This window comes from Orbicella franksi, chromosome 4 (assembly GCF_964199315.1).
Source record: "Orbicella franksi chromosome 4, jaOrbFran1.1, whole genome shotgun sequence".
NCBI classification, from domain to species: domain Eukaryota; kingdom Metazoa; phylum Cnidaria; class Anthozoa; order Scleractinia; family Merulinidae; genus Orbicella; species Orbicella franksi.
Window position 1 is genome coordinate 31,929,961 of NC_138148.1, and position 17,306 is coordinate 31,947,266.

The following is a 17,306-nucleotide window of genomic DNA, read 5'->3' on the forward strand; positions in this document are numbered from 1 at the left end:
TCTCTAGCAATTTTTAAAACATTATTCCCCGCAAATATATTGAACTCAACCTCTACAGTTACAGCGTATAAGAGAGTAAGCAACAAATGCTCTCCCTTCTCCCAATAAAATCACATACACCACTCCCAGAAATATCCAGCCCTACCCGTCCCCTGGCCTACCTGTGACGAGTTTTCTAGTCACCAGGGGTACGCTAGGGTACTAAGATGGCTGCCTCAACGTGGCTTGTAAGAGCAGTGCTTCCTCGCTTTGGCAGCAAATTTTTCCATCTTAAGACACTACCCAATACCTTCAAGACCTTAAGAGTAAGTTAACTGTGTTATCTTCCTTTCTTGATCAGGAAAATATCAGCAATGATTTTGCTAATTCATCTTCTACAGTTGAGTTCGTACAGCACTGGAGCGGGAAATCCCGAACATGAACATCAAGACAAGCCAAGATTTCCGGGCGCTCTGAATTCATATTACACCGAAAAGTTGGAATTCGATGATCCAGACGATGGCGGAGTCATTCCTGTGTATCGTGTCATGGATCGGAACGGAAAAGTGTTTGATGAAGCACACGATCCTAAGGTAAGCTTAAATTTAAGCTTATATTCGAACATTTATTTAGCCTGTTGTAAGATCGATCTATTACAAATCTCATAAATTTAGTGCCAGACCTTAGATCCTATATGTATACCCGGGAAGGCCGAAATCTTATAACGTAATGGCGAATTTTTGAGCCAACGTTTGTTTGTTTAGAAATGAAACGCGACATTTCGACGTCGGTTTGGGGGAGTGTTGGAGGTTGGGTCAACACAGATGCTGCATAATTTAATGTTCCATTATTGTCTGTTCTTCCACAAAACACAATCGCGCACTTGTTGTTCTTTAAACAGAAAATAATCATTTGGTAGGGGTTAAAACGCATAAAAATTGTAGATTTTGTACCATAATCCTTTATGTGGTCTACTACTGACAGCAATTCACCATTACCACAGTCTCTTCTTTTTTTACCTTACATGGTGTCATATCTATTAATTGTTGTATTTGCATTCAAACTGTATATTCTTTTGATGGGAACTCTGCAGTGTTGCAGCACAATGTTCTAAAATAAATTGATATTTTTCTCAAAGCAACTTGCAACTTTCAGATTGGGCAAGTAACCAAGTTCTGTTAGACTTCACTCTCTCCTTATATAGAATGAAATAATACTTCTTCTATGTCAATGAAGCAGAAAGTAGTGTCCCTTGGAAAGTTTGAGTTAAAAGTTGATAGGTTGAATTAAAAGATTTCTTAATTGGGAACTGCAATTGCATTTGCAAAAATTTATGGTGGCTTTGAACCCTATGTACAGAATTTTTTTAAACTTTGCCAAAAGTGTGTTCACCAATGATTGGGGAGTTTTCTGATACCATGATTGTAGCGTCAAGTGATAAAGAGTGGTTCTAACAACCCATCAAAATCTAAGTGTTGGAAACTGTTTTGAGCCACCTTAAACTCAATCCGTTGCTTCTTTCTCAAGGTACACTTGTTTGCCAGTTTCTCAATGTGATGTGATTGTTTGCAAGAAAAACCAACACAAATATAATTATTCATCATAAATAGAATTAAATTTCTATATTTCTATCAGCGTCAAAATCATTGACTCACTTCTGAGGTTAAGATCACTGATATTTTGAGTTCTTTTTTTTTTCAATTTATTTGATGCTTTGTAGCTGGACAAAGAAGTAATACAGGATATGTACAAGAAGATGACTCTGTTGAATACAATGGACCGTATACTATATGAGTCTCAGCGACAGGTAATAAATAACTGATAAGACTGAGTGATGTTCACAAATATTTGTCTCCTATAACTTCAAGGCAGCATGATCCATTAGACCCTGGGGGGAGGGATCAACTCCCATATAAAAAGTTTACTTGCTGTGAAAAGGATGGGCATGCTTGTCAGAAATTTTGAAAAGAACCTCTAGGAGGTACCAAGATCCTGTTTTGTGGGCATTGCTTGAAATTTTTTTCACCCTTAAGAAGTACCATTTCTACACCATTGAACTGACACTGACTTTTTTCAGCTCAATGCCTTAAAAGGTACTGCAAAAGCTCCCACTGTGGGACCTTTTAAGGTTGAACACCCTTGGCCTAAGAAGTATCAAATCAGCATTTTTAACAGCCAAAAGTACGACAACCACCCCTTCCTTTTTATAGGAGAGTCCCCTCCTTGGGATTTAGAGCTTCTTGAAGTGGACAATCTTTAGTCCAGATTTAATACCTGGTTAGAGAGATATTTCTTTGCAGGAGAAGCTTAAGGTTGACTATTAGCGAATGGTTACAATTTTTATGTTATGATTACCTAGCAAACACAGGGGTTGACACCTGTAACAAGTATTGTTTGACAAGTACTCTTTAGCAATGAAAGTAATTCCAAAAACTCAAAGTGCAGTGTCAACTTTAATTTTCATGTTTCCTGCCTCTTGATTCCTAACAATAAATAAATAAATTCCTGGCAAAAATCTGCTGTTCTCCTAAAATAGCATTTTTATTGGAATTATTACTCTTCATGATAAGCTCCAGTGAGAAATCCATTTGATACATATTTGAATTGTCTATGAGATTTTTTTCCTTATCTCCAACTTCAGGGACGTATATCATTTTATATGACAAGCTATGGTGAAGAAGCAACACATTTTGGTAGTGCCGCAGCCCTTTCATCTGAGGACGTTGCACTTGGTCAGTACCGTGAAGCTGGTGTCCTGCTATGGAGAGGATTCACATTAGATAACTTTATGAACCAGTGTTATGCAAATCAATATGATAATGGCAAGGGTCGGCAGATGCCTGTCCACTATGGTTCAAAAGATCTCAATTTTGTCACGATTTCTTCTACCCTGGCTACTCAGATGCCTCAAGGTTAGTTCGCTATTGCAAGGTTTAGCATCAGTCTTCTTAAGTTATAGTGGACGTGTTGTTTCAGTGTTGTATGATCAAGTAATGTAGTGTATCTTTGTGCACTCATCCTGTTATTGATGTTAAATATATTAGTTAATTGCTAGCTTGCATGCTTGCTTGCTCCCTTCCTTGCTTCCTTGCTTTCTCACTTATTCGCTAGCTATTGTGAAGTCTATGATAAACAGTTACTGTTAGTAATTAATTTAATTTTCTAAAATTTTTTTCAGCCTCTGGATATGGCTATGCTTTAAAACGTGCAGGCACTGGAAATTGCGTCATCTGTTATTTTGGAGAAGGAGCTGCCAGTGAAGGAGATGCCCATGCTGCCTTTAACTTTGCTGCAACTCTGGAGGCTCCTGTTATTTTCTTCTGGTAAATAAAAAAAGAAATATATTCTGTATTTATCCAAAACTTGAGTAAAATTATGTCCAGTTGTTCTCTCTTCATATGTAAATAGGTTCCAAACATGGTGTGAGATAATTCTAGTGTTAAAGTATTAATAGTTTTGCGTCACATGAAGTGGGAATGCTATACAGTTTGATGACAGTTTTGCAACAGATAATTTATTTAAAATTTGTTAAATGAGCGTTAATGGCTTTCAAGTAATTTCTGTGATGTAGTAGTGGGTTGTCAATTCATTAGCTTGTCTTGTGCAAAAAAAAAAAAGAGATTCTTACCTTAATTTTACATGATTGTTCATTTTCTTTCTGGCCGTTAAATGAAAAGAAAATTCCAGACAATTTTACTCTCACTCACTCTCCAAGGATATGCAGAGTGAGTGACATCAACCGCCTGACTGAGAATATTAGGCTACGGCTGGCATGGTTATGGTGCTCCAAAATTGAAAGTAATTAAAATAATAGGGCTGCCTTTCCTTTTTCTGGTCAGGAGATTGTGGAAATGCTTGGTTCCTCCTGCAGCTCAGTGACAGGAGAATTGTCCACCACATCTCCCTTTGTAATGAGTTTTCTCTGAGTAATTACTTGGCTTTAATCCTTTAAGTCCTTTTCTTAAGTACTGTGGTGGATACAGGATTTTGGAGAAGGGGTTTCAAGATATGGACTGCCGTAGAAAAACCCCTGTGGGGGCATCGTCCCCCATAAAATTTTTAAAAGGCCCTCGGAAATGGGATTTCTGGCATTCTGAGGCCAAGTCAGTATGTTATAAAATGTGTCATTTTTTTTTAAATTTATGGGGTTCAACCGAACCTCTTGAAACCCACCTAGATCCACCGCAAAAGTACATGTAGGCAAAGAATGAACATATTAACTGTGCATGCTGTCGATTCATAATGCTCTAGCTCAGTTTTAATGGAAACTCCTATTACCTTATGATTAAGGTCAACAGTTACTGGTTATTACCTACATGGATGTTATGTCTAACAATGATAAAACATCTTATTTAACAGCCGTAACAATGGTTATGCCATATCCACTCCTACCATTGATCAGTACCGAGGGGATGGAATAGGTTTGTGCTTTTTTCTTCAGACACATGCATGGCTAATGTTTGTCACCAACTCAAAATAAGATATTCTTGACAGGACTTCTTCACACTATTCTGCTTCTATAAAGCCTATCTAAGATCTTAACCAAGCAAATTTCATACCAACTTTCCCTAAAACTGTTAAACATTTTAGTCAAAATTAAACTGTTATCTGCTGGCTAATGCACAGTTTTTGCCATCTGCTTAAAAACTCATTGAAACCCCTGAGATGTTTTTATTATTATTTTACTCACCCTGTGTGATTTAACTTTGTCTGATATCTGTTTCTGTAGCTGGACGTGGCAGGGGTTATGGGATGAAAGCAATTCGTGTGGATGGTAACGATGTCTTTGCCGTTTATAATGTCACCAAAGCAGCTCGTGAGATTGCAGTGAATCAGTCAAGACCAGTCATGGTTGAGGCTATGACTTACAGGTTAGATAGAGTAGTGATGGTGAAACAATTACAATGCCTGGAGGACTCCCATGTCAAAATGTCAGGGCTGATCGTCATCTTGCTTAGGCTTGTAAATCATGAATTCTGATCTCGCTTAATGTGCTCAAGGGAACACCACTATTGAGAAATGTTTGCACTCAAAGATATATAAAAAAAAAATGCTGTCATATCCTTTTTGAAGTGGCATGTTTCATGCGGGTCAAATAAAGCTTATTAGCCGTACCCAGATAGGTCTCCTTTAGAGGTTGAACCCCAATTTTTCAATTATGAGCATCCCCTGCCTTTTCACATGGGAGTCCCCCCTGCCCCTGGGGATTATTGTTAATTCAAAAAGTTGATTTTGATGATTCAGGAGTTGAAGGGTTTTTATGTCGAGTACTGTACCTGCTATAAGTAAGTTAGCATATAAGTAATTCAAAGTAATCCTGCCTTCAGATGGGCCTGAGAATTCAGTATTTTGTATTAACAACCATAGCTACCTAAACACATTTTCCATGTCATTCTGAGGAAAATTATGCAAGTTCTTGAATCTTGTTGCTTTGTCCTTGAAAAGTCCCTGAATGGCCTGAGATCTGGGATGAACCATGTTTACTTCCTTCCTCTTAAGATTACTTGATCTCACCTATCTTGAGCTTTGTAAGCAGCATAAGAGTAAACAATAAATAATTACAATGTAATATGTTTTCACAGAATTGGCCACCACAGTACAAGTGATGATTCCTCGGTGTACCGCTCTCTGAAGGAAGTCAATTACTGGGACAAAGAGGACCACCCTATTGGGAGGCTTAGGTATGTGCTTGGAGTAACCAACTCACGGAACAGCACCAAATTATTGTGCAACACGTATCAAATTGGATACTTCCAGTTTTCTCTGTGCCTGTATATTATCTATGTTTTACAGTGTTTCCTAGCCCGAGATGGTTAATATATCAAATTTCACATCCACAGGCTCGGGTTGTAAGCTCTTCGCAGGGTCATCATGTTGTGTTTTAAACCCCGGCCAAACGATCGCAACATTTCGACGCAACATGTCGCAACATTGTTGGGAGCCACATGTTGCGTGCGTTTGGCCACCCTGTTGCGACGTGTTGCGACATGTTGGGTGTTGTTGGCTCAAATTTGAAAATGGTCAAATTTTTCATGCAACATTTGCGGATGTTGCATGATGTTGTAGCCGTTTGGCCAGCACAGTGCAACAATGTTGCGCCCAGGCATGCGCACTTGTTCGATTTTCAATACCCAACATTTTGCAACACGTCGCAACAGGGTGACCAAACGCGCGCAACAATGTTGGGATATGTTGCGTTCAAATGTTGCGAACGTTTGGCCGGTGCTTTATAGGCAAGATGCTTAATTTCACCTCGCCTTTCTCCACCCAAGTGTATCAGAGTGTATAAATGGCTACTAGTTTTTTTTATTCGACCTTTGGCCTTATTAACTGAATTATTACCTCATAAAAGTTGAGAGTGAAGAAGAAATTTGGTACACTGGAAAAGTTGAAAATTTACAGAGTATGTAAATAACATGTAATTAACATGTAAATAACCAAAAAAAGACTGTAAAGAATAATTTACATGATTTTTCCCCTTTTACATGTTTTGGAGGTTTCATGTAAATAACATGTAAATATTTTAAGTGAAACATGTAAATGATGAAGAAAACACTGTAAATGTTTCAAAGCAAAGGGCTAAGATCATGTAAATAACATGTAAACTGTTCCTGCAAATACTGTAAATAGCCTGTAAATTTCTTGTGATTCAACCTGGAAACCCGTAAATAACATGTAAATTTAATACAGGGAGGGTGCCATAATACTGTAAAAAACATGTAAATAAAAAAGGGGAGGCTGTAAACAACATGTAAATAAAAAAAGGGAGGCTGTAAATAACATGGAAAATGAAAACCGGAGCCTGTAAATAACATGTAAATCGAAGAAGGGAGCCTGTAAATAACATGTAAATCGAAAAAGGGAGCCTGTAAATAACATGTACATCGAAAAAGGGAGCCTGTAAATAACGTGTAAATCGAAAAAGGGAGTCTGTAAATAACATGGAAATCAAAAAAGGAGCCCATAAAGAACATGTAAATCAAAAAAGGGAGCCTGTAAATAACATGTAAATGGAAAAAGGGAGCCTGTAAATAACATGTAAATCGAAGATGGGAGCCTGTAAATAACATGTAAATGGAAAAAGGGAGCCTGTAAATAACATGTAAATGGAAAAAGGGAGCCTGTAAATAACACGTAAATGGAAAAAGGGAGCCTGTAAATAACATGTAAATGGAAAAAGGGAGCCTGTAAATAACATGGAAATCGAAAAAGGGAGCCTGTAAATAGCATGTAAATGGAAAAAGGGAGCCTGTAAATAACATGGAAATCGAAAAAGGGAACCTGTAAATAACATGTAAATTGAAAAAGGGAGCCTGTAAATAACATGTAAATTGAAAAAAGGGAGCCTGTAAATAACATGGAAATCGAAAAAGGGAGGCAGAAACCCTGTACGATAAATGACTTGCAAATAATAACTTGAAGAAAAATGCATGGAATGTACTGTTTTATTGTAATCAAATCTGTTGACCTTAATTATAATAGTAGAAAATATGCAAATTTATACAGAATCAGAAATTTATTGCAATCAGAACAAACTCAGTAAAATTCAAACAGTTTTTATATGCCATGAATAAGGTTTACAATGTATACATTGCAACAAATAAAACATGTTTTCTTTTCTATCTATCCATAAAAAGACGACTTAAATGTAATTTTGTGCATGGCCAAAATATTTTAAAATACCATGACTGAGCTCCTTTAACCGAATTCAAGCACTTTTCGAGAAGACTACTAAAATTCAAGACCTTTTCAAGATTGTGCGAAACCATGTCATATTGAGCCCTATTTAATTCATAAATAATAAAATGATTAAGAACTATACTGTTGTCAGCTACAACTAGTGAAAATTTTGCAATTTAGGTGTATTACTAAATTAAAATTGTTTGCGAATGGATACCTGTCTTAAATATATACTAAATCCACAAAGTCAAATGCAACATAATGATAATACCTTTGTCATAAAATGAATGAATAAACTGTTTTTTCTTACTAAGTAATTAATGTAGGATTAAACTGGCCTTAATAATGAGAAATGGGGGAGGCATCATGGCCTCGTGGTTACATGTAGTGCGCTCAACTCCTGATTGAGCGATCTGGGTTCAAGCTCTAGGCAGGTATGTTCTGTTGTGTTGTTGAGCAGCACACTTTACTCAGTGCCTCTCCACCCAGGTGTATAAGTGGGTAGCAGCGAATTTAATGGTGGGGTAACCCTACACTGAACTGGCATCTCATCTAGGGGGAGCAGAAATAGTCCTAGTCGCTTCCTGCTACAGAAAGCAGGATAAGCTCCAGCCTGTTGGGCCACGTGGCTCGTATGCAGACTTTACCTTTACCTTATTATGAAAATTACTGCAATGTAAGTGTGAAGTATTGATCAACTTTTTTCATAGAGTGAATTGTCCCTTTGAAATAACAGAAAATAGGGAGAAAAAACATTTACCACAAGATAGAGGTTGACATTTTAAATTCATCATAAAAACATTCATGCCAAAGGAATACTACATTGCATAACATAAAACAAGGCTTCTGACATCTTTTAGGCTATGTTTACAACGTCACAGTTTCCTTATTTTTCCAAAACTGTACAGAATCCATACAGTACAAACATTTTGGACCCCTGACAAAACATTCACTGTAAACAATATCCAGACTGGTGAAGATCCAAAATTTTCCTTTTTTTGTGATAAAAAACTGTACTGTAAACAAAAAAAAAAGAACAACAACAACAACAATTCATAAGGGCCTGTTGAAATTGAAAGGCCTATCTAGTACCATAGTTCCCGTAATACAACATAAGTTAATAAATTACTGTTCTGGTACACGTATGTAAACATAGCCTTTGCTTTTTATGATGAAATCTTATAGCTGCTGTATTGAACAGTAAGAATCAACCTAGCAATCTAAGATATTTAAATTTAATGCTAATTCATTAACACAGGTAAGTGATACTTCAAAGCATTAAAAATAATGTTTAAAGTGGTTGAATTTATGCCAGAAAGCTGCCAGAGCATATCAAAGTGTTGAAGGTCACCACGTTAGACTGTAATGCACCAGGCGCCCATTTCTCGAAGGTTCCAAAAAGTTTTTGCACCCAGAAAGCCATACCAAAATCTGAAATCTTATGCTTACAGAGCTGTTTTAATCGCTTATTCTCAATATGAACAGAGGTTTCCTTCACACAAGAAGTTTCAGGCATATACAGCTCTTAGTTTTTAGACACAGATCAATTAAAGATGGCTTTGTGGGCCCGAAAAGTTTCCAGGGCCTTCAAGAAATGGGCCTTGGACCCCTTATAGAGTCATAAGTACTGTAGACTTCTCAGTGGCTGATTTTTTCCTGATCAAGCATCAATGCCAAGGAGTATGCAAGTATTGACCACTCTCAATTTTACTTCATCCTACAAGTAACATAAAACATTTCGTTAAATAAGATAAGTTATGTCTGAGTACGAATCAGCAAATTCTGTGTATGATATCAATCAGTGAATTTTACATTGGAGTTATTATTTTGTTTGTTATCATTCCAATTTATACTGTGACCTTTGAAATTGGACTGTAGCCGGTCATGTTGACTGGCCAAAGTAATTTTAGCTCTGTCACGTCTCGTTTCTGACCGGTCACGATATTTATGCAAAAATCAAGTACATGTAATGTGAGCCAAATTAAACCCACAAATAGAGTTTGTTTGTTCCAGTCACTGCTAGACCATTTAAAAATTGGCTTAATATTTTTCTGAACGGATTTAACCCGTCACTTGAATGGCATTCCTATTGATCTTGAACGCATGACAAACAGCAAGCGAATGGTCTTTAGCCGTTCGAACAGATACATGTATGCATTGGTGTATGTTTTCATTAGAGGTCATAATAAAAAAGAGATTTAAAACTCTCAGATTTACAGTTGGGGATTTGATTGTTTATTCAAGAATGAACAACGTGACCGTCTCAACATGACATGACTGGTCAACATGACCGGTGAGTGAAGTTTTTGGCCATTCAAGTCACCATTCTGGCCAGACATTGCTCGTTGACCGGCCATTATTTTGAGCCCTGAATATTCATCAATCAAACAGATCTTACATCTACATCTGTAGCTACTGTGTGACAAAAACTTGGCATCTCTGATTGGAAGGCACTGAATGTCAGAGGATGTAGAAGAACTAAACTCAAAATGTGTGGCAGTAAATATTCAATGTTCACTATCTTCTACATCGTAATATTCATGCACAATAAATCAAACTCCTATCAAACAATGTTTAAATAATAAGTCAAGTTATTTGCAGGCACAATTTGATTGTTTCTTACACGCACTTATGCTCTATTGGTGGACAAAGGTACAGCTGATGTCATAAATGTTTGTTTTTGTTTCTTTGTTATGTATTACGAAGCAGATAGATTCTACGTTGTCGCGCATCTGTTCAGTAATAGATCACTGAAGACATCAAAATGTGGTAAGAACATCAGTAACACACGCCTGAAAAATTCACAGATTCAGTGACACACTCTGGTAATGGGTTATGTGAATATTTTTTGTTTTTACCACATTTTGGTGTTATCTGTGATCTACTCAGGGCAGGAAAAAACCAGGTCTGATTTCCTCAGCCAAGTAAATTTTGCTCTTGGGCAAGTGAAAATAGAAGTTCAGTGGCCCGGTGGGCAAGTGAAATTACCATGTAGCCTCAGTAGTCTTGTGAGTCTGACTAAAAATGCCAGCTTGATAAATGATAATTTCCAGTCATTCCATTTCAAAACTTAAGACCTAAAGATTACTTAATTATTAGGTTGAAAGCAAGAATTAGTTAGGAATCCGAGCATACTTCATTCGCATTTGTCCTCTGATTTCCTTACTGGCCATCACACTGACAACCAATATTTAAATGGGGGCAAGTGAAAACTGAAATTGACTGGCCCAGTGGGCAAGTGACTTACAATTTTTTTTCCTGCCCTGCTACAGATGAATGAACAGATGCATGACACATGAAACCTGCATGTATTTGGTAAGAGCCCAATTTCGTACAAGTAAAATGTACAGCTGTAACAGGTCTCTAAAATGCTGTCTGGTCATCCCAGGGTAAGGCAATTGATTGAAATTGATCCATAAATTGATATAAATCAATAAATTGAAATTAATGTAAGTGTTATCAGTGCTATCAATCAATGGAAAGAAATTCATACTCACATGCTAGAGAAGTTTCAAGTTATCAATTTGATTTTACCAAATTTATCAGTCATTAGAGAATCAATTGAAAGTTGGCCTCTCTTTGTTAGTTCACATAAACTGTAGAAAAATTGTGTCCCTCAACAAAATGTTTGATTGTAACTTTTTTATGTAGATTTCAAAGGCACTACCAAAGATCCCCAAAACATAGTCCCCGATACATGTATGCCAGCAAAATATTCTGTTTACAAGATACAATGTTATGTTTTTATGCAATTGTATTGATGATTTCATATTTCACTTTATATCTTTTGTTCATTTCTTCCTTATTAAATGTTGCTTAAAAGATAAGCTAGTATCAGCAAAATTGATAATGCTTATTGAAAATTTGATCACAATCGATTACTCATGACGAATTCTTTTATTGATTTCTGATATCATTGACTAATTCCTATTGATTGTTATGAAATAATCAATTGACTATACTGTGTCGTCCAAGACAAGTAGATTTTCCTGCCTGGGCAAGTTACTCTTCCTTTTTTTTTTCAAGTCCTGTGTAGTTTTCATGACAGTTTGAGGTACATGTATACCTCTTTATAAAGTATCGTGGTGTTTTTTTTTGTGAAAGAAAAATTCACAACGTTTAGCTTACTATCAGCACCAGTGGGTGCAATGTCCATGTACAGTTGTGTAGCATATTGTAACTTGCATGTAGGTACAACTGTAGATACTTGAGTAACTTCAGAATACTTACACTAGCATAAGAAAAATTTCTCTGCTGAAGATGGCACATTACATTTTAGCTTACTAGCATTCACATCAGAGGGCAACATAACCTTACAAGAGAACGCATCAGCCAATAAGCCAATAACAAATGTCGCATGCTCATACTCGGTTATCGAGAACAGATAATAACAGATAATAAAGCCCTTTATGCACAGCAGGTAAACATCAACAAAGTCGATTCCACAAGCAATGTAACTTCTCCTTGATAATGACACATTCACAACCAAAGGCAAAACGAAATGTATACGTATCTTGACGTAACTTTACTATACTCGTTCAATTTATGCAAAACTTGCTTACCTGTTGTTGTTGCCTGTGATCGCTATCTTCAGCTTCTGGGTAAGGGAAAACTTTGCCTTGAAACCGTGCACGATGACGAAGCGAAGGTAGAGTGGATTTTGGCCCGTAAAACAGAGCTCGAGTTCGATGCAGGTTCCAACGAACTGCCAAACATGGCGGGAGAACCGAGAGGACCTGGTACCTAACATGAAGACCGCTGATTCCTGTTTGTTGGAGATCGGGCACTCACAAGGCTGGTATGCTCTTACAAAGGGACTGGGATAACAGTGACGGCAATGAAAGCACAGAACGGTAGAAATCACAAAAAAAAAAAAAAAAAAAAAAACACAAAACAAAACAAAAAAACAAAATGTCATTTTGGGTACCGAAAAAAAGTCAGCTATCATTTTCGTAAAGGCGATAAGTCCTAACGTTTTCGGGAAATGGACAAAAAAGCCCTAATAAGTACGAGATACACAAGCTCCTCTAGAATAACCGAACAGATAATTTTTTTTTTTTTGCGCAACCTAAAATTAACCTACAGAGCTTTGAAAGTACACCAGATAGCCTAAAACAGCGTTTCAAAGCATTAGAGAGAAAACGGTCGTTGGGCCGGCTGTGTCCCTTATGGTTCCCTGCCTAACCTAACTCGCGTCAGTTCAAACTCGGTCACCGGGGCTCTTTCCGTCTTGAGCTCACACAACACGTGACGCTTTCATGGTCCTTCATGAATGAATACGTACGTGTCCGAGAATTAATTTTTCTCTTTTCTAGAGACGTAAGCTTGGGACGCCTGCATGTGCAGTAACAATTCTAGTTACTCTAGAATAGAATAGAATTTGTCGTTGTGGATGCGCGGAAAGTTCACAAGAAGACAGCTTAGTGCGGTGTCGATCAATGCAGCGATTTAGTTTGGTGCATACCTTCTAACCCAACTTCAATTTAAAGCAAACTATAGCACACACTTGGATTTTAGAGAAGTTCAAATGCTTCAACGTAAAAGGCACCTTAATGGAGGCTTCACGGTAGGTTTACGGAGCTTTAGGGCGGTGTTACATTTTAACTTTACGCGCCTTTAAAAGGTCCCATTTATATGTTCTCGGTTACCCGAGACAACTCTTCCTCTCTCTCCCCCCCCCCCCCCCCCACCCCGTCCCCCCAAGTTTAACCTGGCCGGGGTAACTTTTCATTTATTTCTTTGCAAAATCCAACCAACCGTTTCCAAGAGGATAGCGAACCTGTCGGTAACTTGGAATTTACATCATTTCAACGGTCTCCGTTGGTTGAACCGTTACACCAGAGTTATATTAAATAAGCCCACTTTTCCGTTACATGGTTTTTGCAGGGTTTAGGCAGGCCTTCTCTTAAATTTAGATCTTTTTGTTCTAAGAGTCTCCATTTTACATTAACGGGGTCTTAACAGTTTTTCGAAAAGCCCCCTTTATCTCATTCAGATTGTTTTCACAGCCTTTGTAAGGTCCCCCTTTTTAATTTACATGTTTTTAGCAGGCTATTTACAGCCCCTCACTGCACCCGTGCAACTTCTAGGTTTTCCATTTACATGGTTTTTACATGTTTCTTGCAGGCCCCCTTTTTTTCATTGACATGGTTTTTATATGTTTCTTACAGGCCCCCTTTTTTCATTGACATGGTTTTTACATGTTTCTTACAGGCCCCCTTTTTTCATTGACATGGTTTTTACATGTTTCTTACAGGCCCCCTTTTTTCATTTACATGGTTTTTAAATGTTTCTTACAGGCCCCCTTTTTTCATTTACATGGTTTTTACATGTTTCTTACAGGCCCCTTTTTTTCATTTACATGGTTTTTACATGTTTCTTACAGGCCCCCTTTTTTCATTTACATGGTTTTTACAGAGTTACAAACATAACATTTCCAGACTTTTTACAGCATTCGCTTGAATTATTTACACATTTCTTACATGGTTTAGCAAAGCAATTTACATGTTTTTTACAAAGGCAGATACTGTAAAAGTGCGTAAAATATTTTACAGGTTTTTACATGTTCTTCAAATGATCATTGTCGACAAAAACAATGTAAATCACTATTTACAGAACATTTACATGCTGTACTAAAAGCTGTAAATTTCCTGTAAATTTATTTTACAAAACCCTAACATGTAAATTGTAATTTACAAAGAATGTAAATCAATATTTACATGCTGTAAATTAAAATTGACATGTCCATGTAAATTTTCAACTTTTCCAGTGGTACTGAAGAAGAAAAGAAGATTTAGGCTAGCAGATTTATACTAAAACAGTTAAATCATTCATAAAAATGAAGAAATATAGCCTTAATGTACCCACGGCAGTAAGCGCTAGTGGGGCCGAGCAAACAACTGAAACAAATAATTCAAATTGAACATAACATTGTTAAGAATCCCAAAACAATTGGCTATTTACAAGCGTGGCCAAGAATTTGGGAACTAAAAACTCGGGGCTACCGAGGAACAGATCGAGGTAGTGAGCGGGGCTCCAACCGGGGACCGCTTGACTGGGAGTCCGACGCGCTGACCGTTCGGCCACGCTGCCTCTATACTAACCTGCAGAACAGGCGTAATTTTTTTTGCGTATTTCAGGCGAACAGAGGCGAAAGCGAGGCGAGCGCGCGAAAAAAATAACGCCTGTACGCATACCATTGTTCAAGCTGTTCCGGCGTTCAAATATGAACTTGGCTACCCAATTGGTTATTTTTTTCGCGCTCTTCCCCTCGCGCTCGCCTCGCTTTCGTCTCTGTTCGCCTAAAATACGCAAAAAAATTACGCCTGTTCTGCAGGTTAGTATAGAGGCAGCGTGGCCGAACGGTCAGCGCGTCGGCCTCTATACGTGCTGCTATACGTGCTGCCATACGTATACGTTCTGCCTCTATACGTATTTCTATACGTGCTGTGCCCATGCAATAGTAATCCCGAGTTCATAATTTAATTGTTAATTATAAACTGACATTTATTATCCAGACAGTACATGGAGAACAAAGAATGGTGGGACACTAACATGGAAGAGGAGTGGAAGCGTGATGCCCGTCAGCAAGTCATGGCAGCCTTTTCCAGAGCTGAAAAAGCTCTCAAACCACCTGTCAAAGAAATGTTCCAAGATGTATATGACACTCTGCCTTCCCGCCTGAAAAAACAGCACCAGGAGTGTATGGATCATGTGGCAAAATATCCCCATGAGTACCCCACTGAACTTTATGCCAAAGACGATTAATCTTGAGGCAAACTCGATCCCAGACTCTCTCTCTCCTTTGCCTTCCCTAGTCTCTAGGGACGCAACGGAGAGAGAGCGTGAGATTAAGGTTGATCTCCAGGTTCGAAGCTCAAATCGAATAATGTAAGGACAATGCTGTTTGTGTACGTTCAAAGAACGATTAACTCGTTTTAGGAAAATCTACAGCACAGACATGTTCAAATGTTTACAGTACAAGCTAACTTTTTGAACGTCACTAATAACAGTTAAAAACTGTTGTTTAAGAAAACGAGTCTACCCTCTTGGGCAGTGAAATCAAGGCTGGGTCAAGAACAGGCCTATGTCTATAGAATCTAAAGGCCTGTTGTTTCTGTAAGAATTCTGTAAACGGCCATGATCTTTGGAGAGATTGCATTTCTGTGATATTTATTTCAGTAAGATCGTCAAGGGCTTCTTTACAGCAGGAGGTTTCAGTCATAGGCCAGGTGTAGTGAGTAAACGAAATTAAGTATTTAAAGTATTTCTGCAAAGTAGACCAACATTTTTTAAGCCGTTCTATTTTAAACTTTAGCGTGGGAAAATCTTTTTGGACGAGTCGCTGTGCATCTTTGGTTGGTAACATAGCTTGTTAGTCATGGCCAAACGAGACGTCACAGAGCTAAATGTTATATGTAAGCGTGACTATCACATGCTACTTCTGTCTTCTGGCTTGTAAAATCCTAAGATGTATTTAATGTACCTACAGTCAGTATTTTTTAATTGTAAGTCGGAAAAAAAAAAAAATTTTAAAAAGATAGTTTTTCTACTATTATTTTGAGTCTGACAGGTCTTTGATTTTCACACAATTCAATCCTCAATCCGTACGTATAATGTTTTCAAAGAATGCATTAAACTTCTGGAATGTAACCTTTGTAAACTTATTTTTGATATTAGTGAAATCAACGTGGCATTAAAACAAAACAAACTAAATTTAACACTGTTCTTTAATGATTTACCAGAAAAAAAAGAGAATATTGGCTGGATCTGGATGCTGAACATTTACTTGTTTGCTCAAGTGAGACACCCAACTCCACCACCCCTTCACCCCCACCACCCTCTACTCCGTCGATTTTTTTTACTCGCGCCCCAAATCACTTTAGTGCAAACAGAACGCGAAAACGTCTTTGCACGTAAAGAAGCGCATAACAGATGACTCAAGAAAGGTTGAAGAATAAGAGAGTTCATCCCTCATATAGACATTATTCCCAAGGTAATCTCTCTAAAGTTATTTTTAGACATCGTACTCAGTTCTTCCGCAGAAAATGTTGCCATGCGTGAAAGTTCGGCGGAACCAAGTGACAGCCAGAAATACGTCTGTGTTCGCGGGCTACCACGCGCGTGTGTGGATGTTTCGTGGTGTTCGCCTGGCAAACTCGGCGTCGCAGGATTGCTTATTTCCTGAGAGGTGCGCGTGATGATCTAAGGAATAATTGGCTACCATGCATGTAAATAACTTTAGAGGAATTACTTCCTCTCTTAGGAAAATATAGCGAAAAATTAGACACTTTCGGCTTTTACCATCACCTTGGCTAGTGTAAAGTGGGCACAAGTGTCAATTTATTTTCCTCTTTTGGAGAACATTGTAACACATTATATTCTAATTACGGTGATGCGCTATTGCTAAGATCGGTTTTTTGCGCTCAAGAAAGCCATGTGGTTGCAGGCCCCTTTGACTTTAAGTTTCTTTTCCTCGTTTTAGCATTATTAATAAAGACAGAAAATGAGAGAAACAGTTTTGAATGATCATCCTTTGTTTATCCTCTTGTCACATTGTTATTTCAGTTCAATTACTTCCCCGGCATATATATTTCTCCAACTAATCATTGTGTTCATTAAGTTAAGGCCGTCATTTCGTTAAAGAC

General features: G+C 37.7%; 1 protein-coding gene across 1 annotated transcript; it reads left to right on the forward strand.

Annotated features, from left to right (window-relative positions):
* Positions 1-172: 172 nt before the first annotated feature.
* LOC145484004 (2-oxoisovalerate dehydrogenase subunit alpha, mitochondrial-like) lies at positions 173-16,889 on the forward strand. The gene is made up of 9 exons (XM_081462594.1): positions 173-305; positions 381-572; positions 1,700-1,786; positions 2,621-2,891; positions 3,158-3,302; positions 4,339-4,400; positions 4,709-4,850; positions 5,562-5,660; positions 15,177-16,889. The coding sequence occupies exons 1-9, from the start codon at positions 207-209 to the stop codon at positions 15,424-15,426; spliced, it is 1,347 nt and encodes a 448-aa protein (XP_081318720.1). The 5' UTR covers positions 173-206; the 3' UTR covers positions 15,427-16,889.
* Positions 16,890-17,306: the final 417 nt, after the last annotated feature.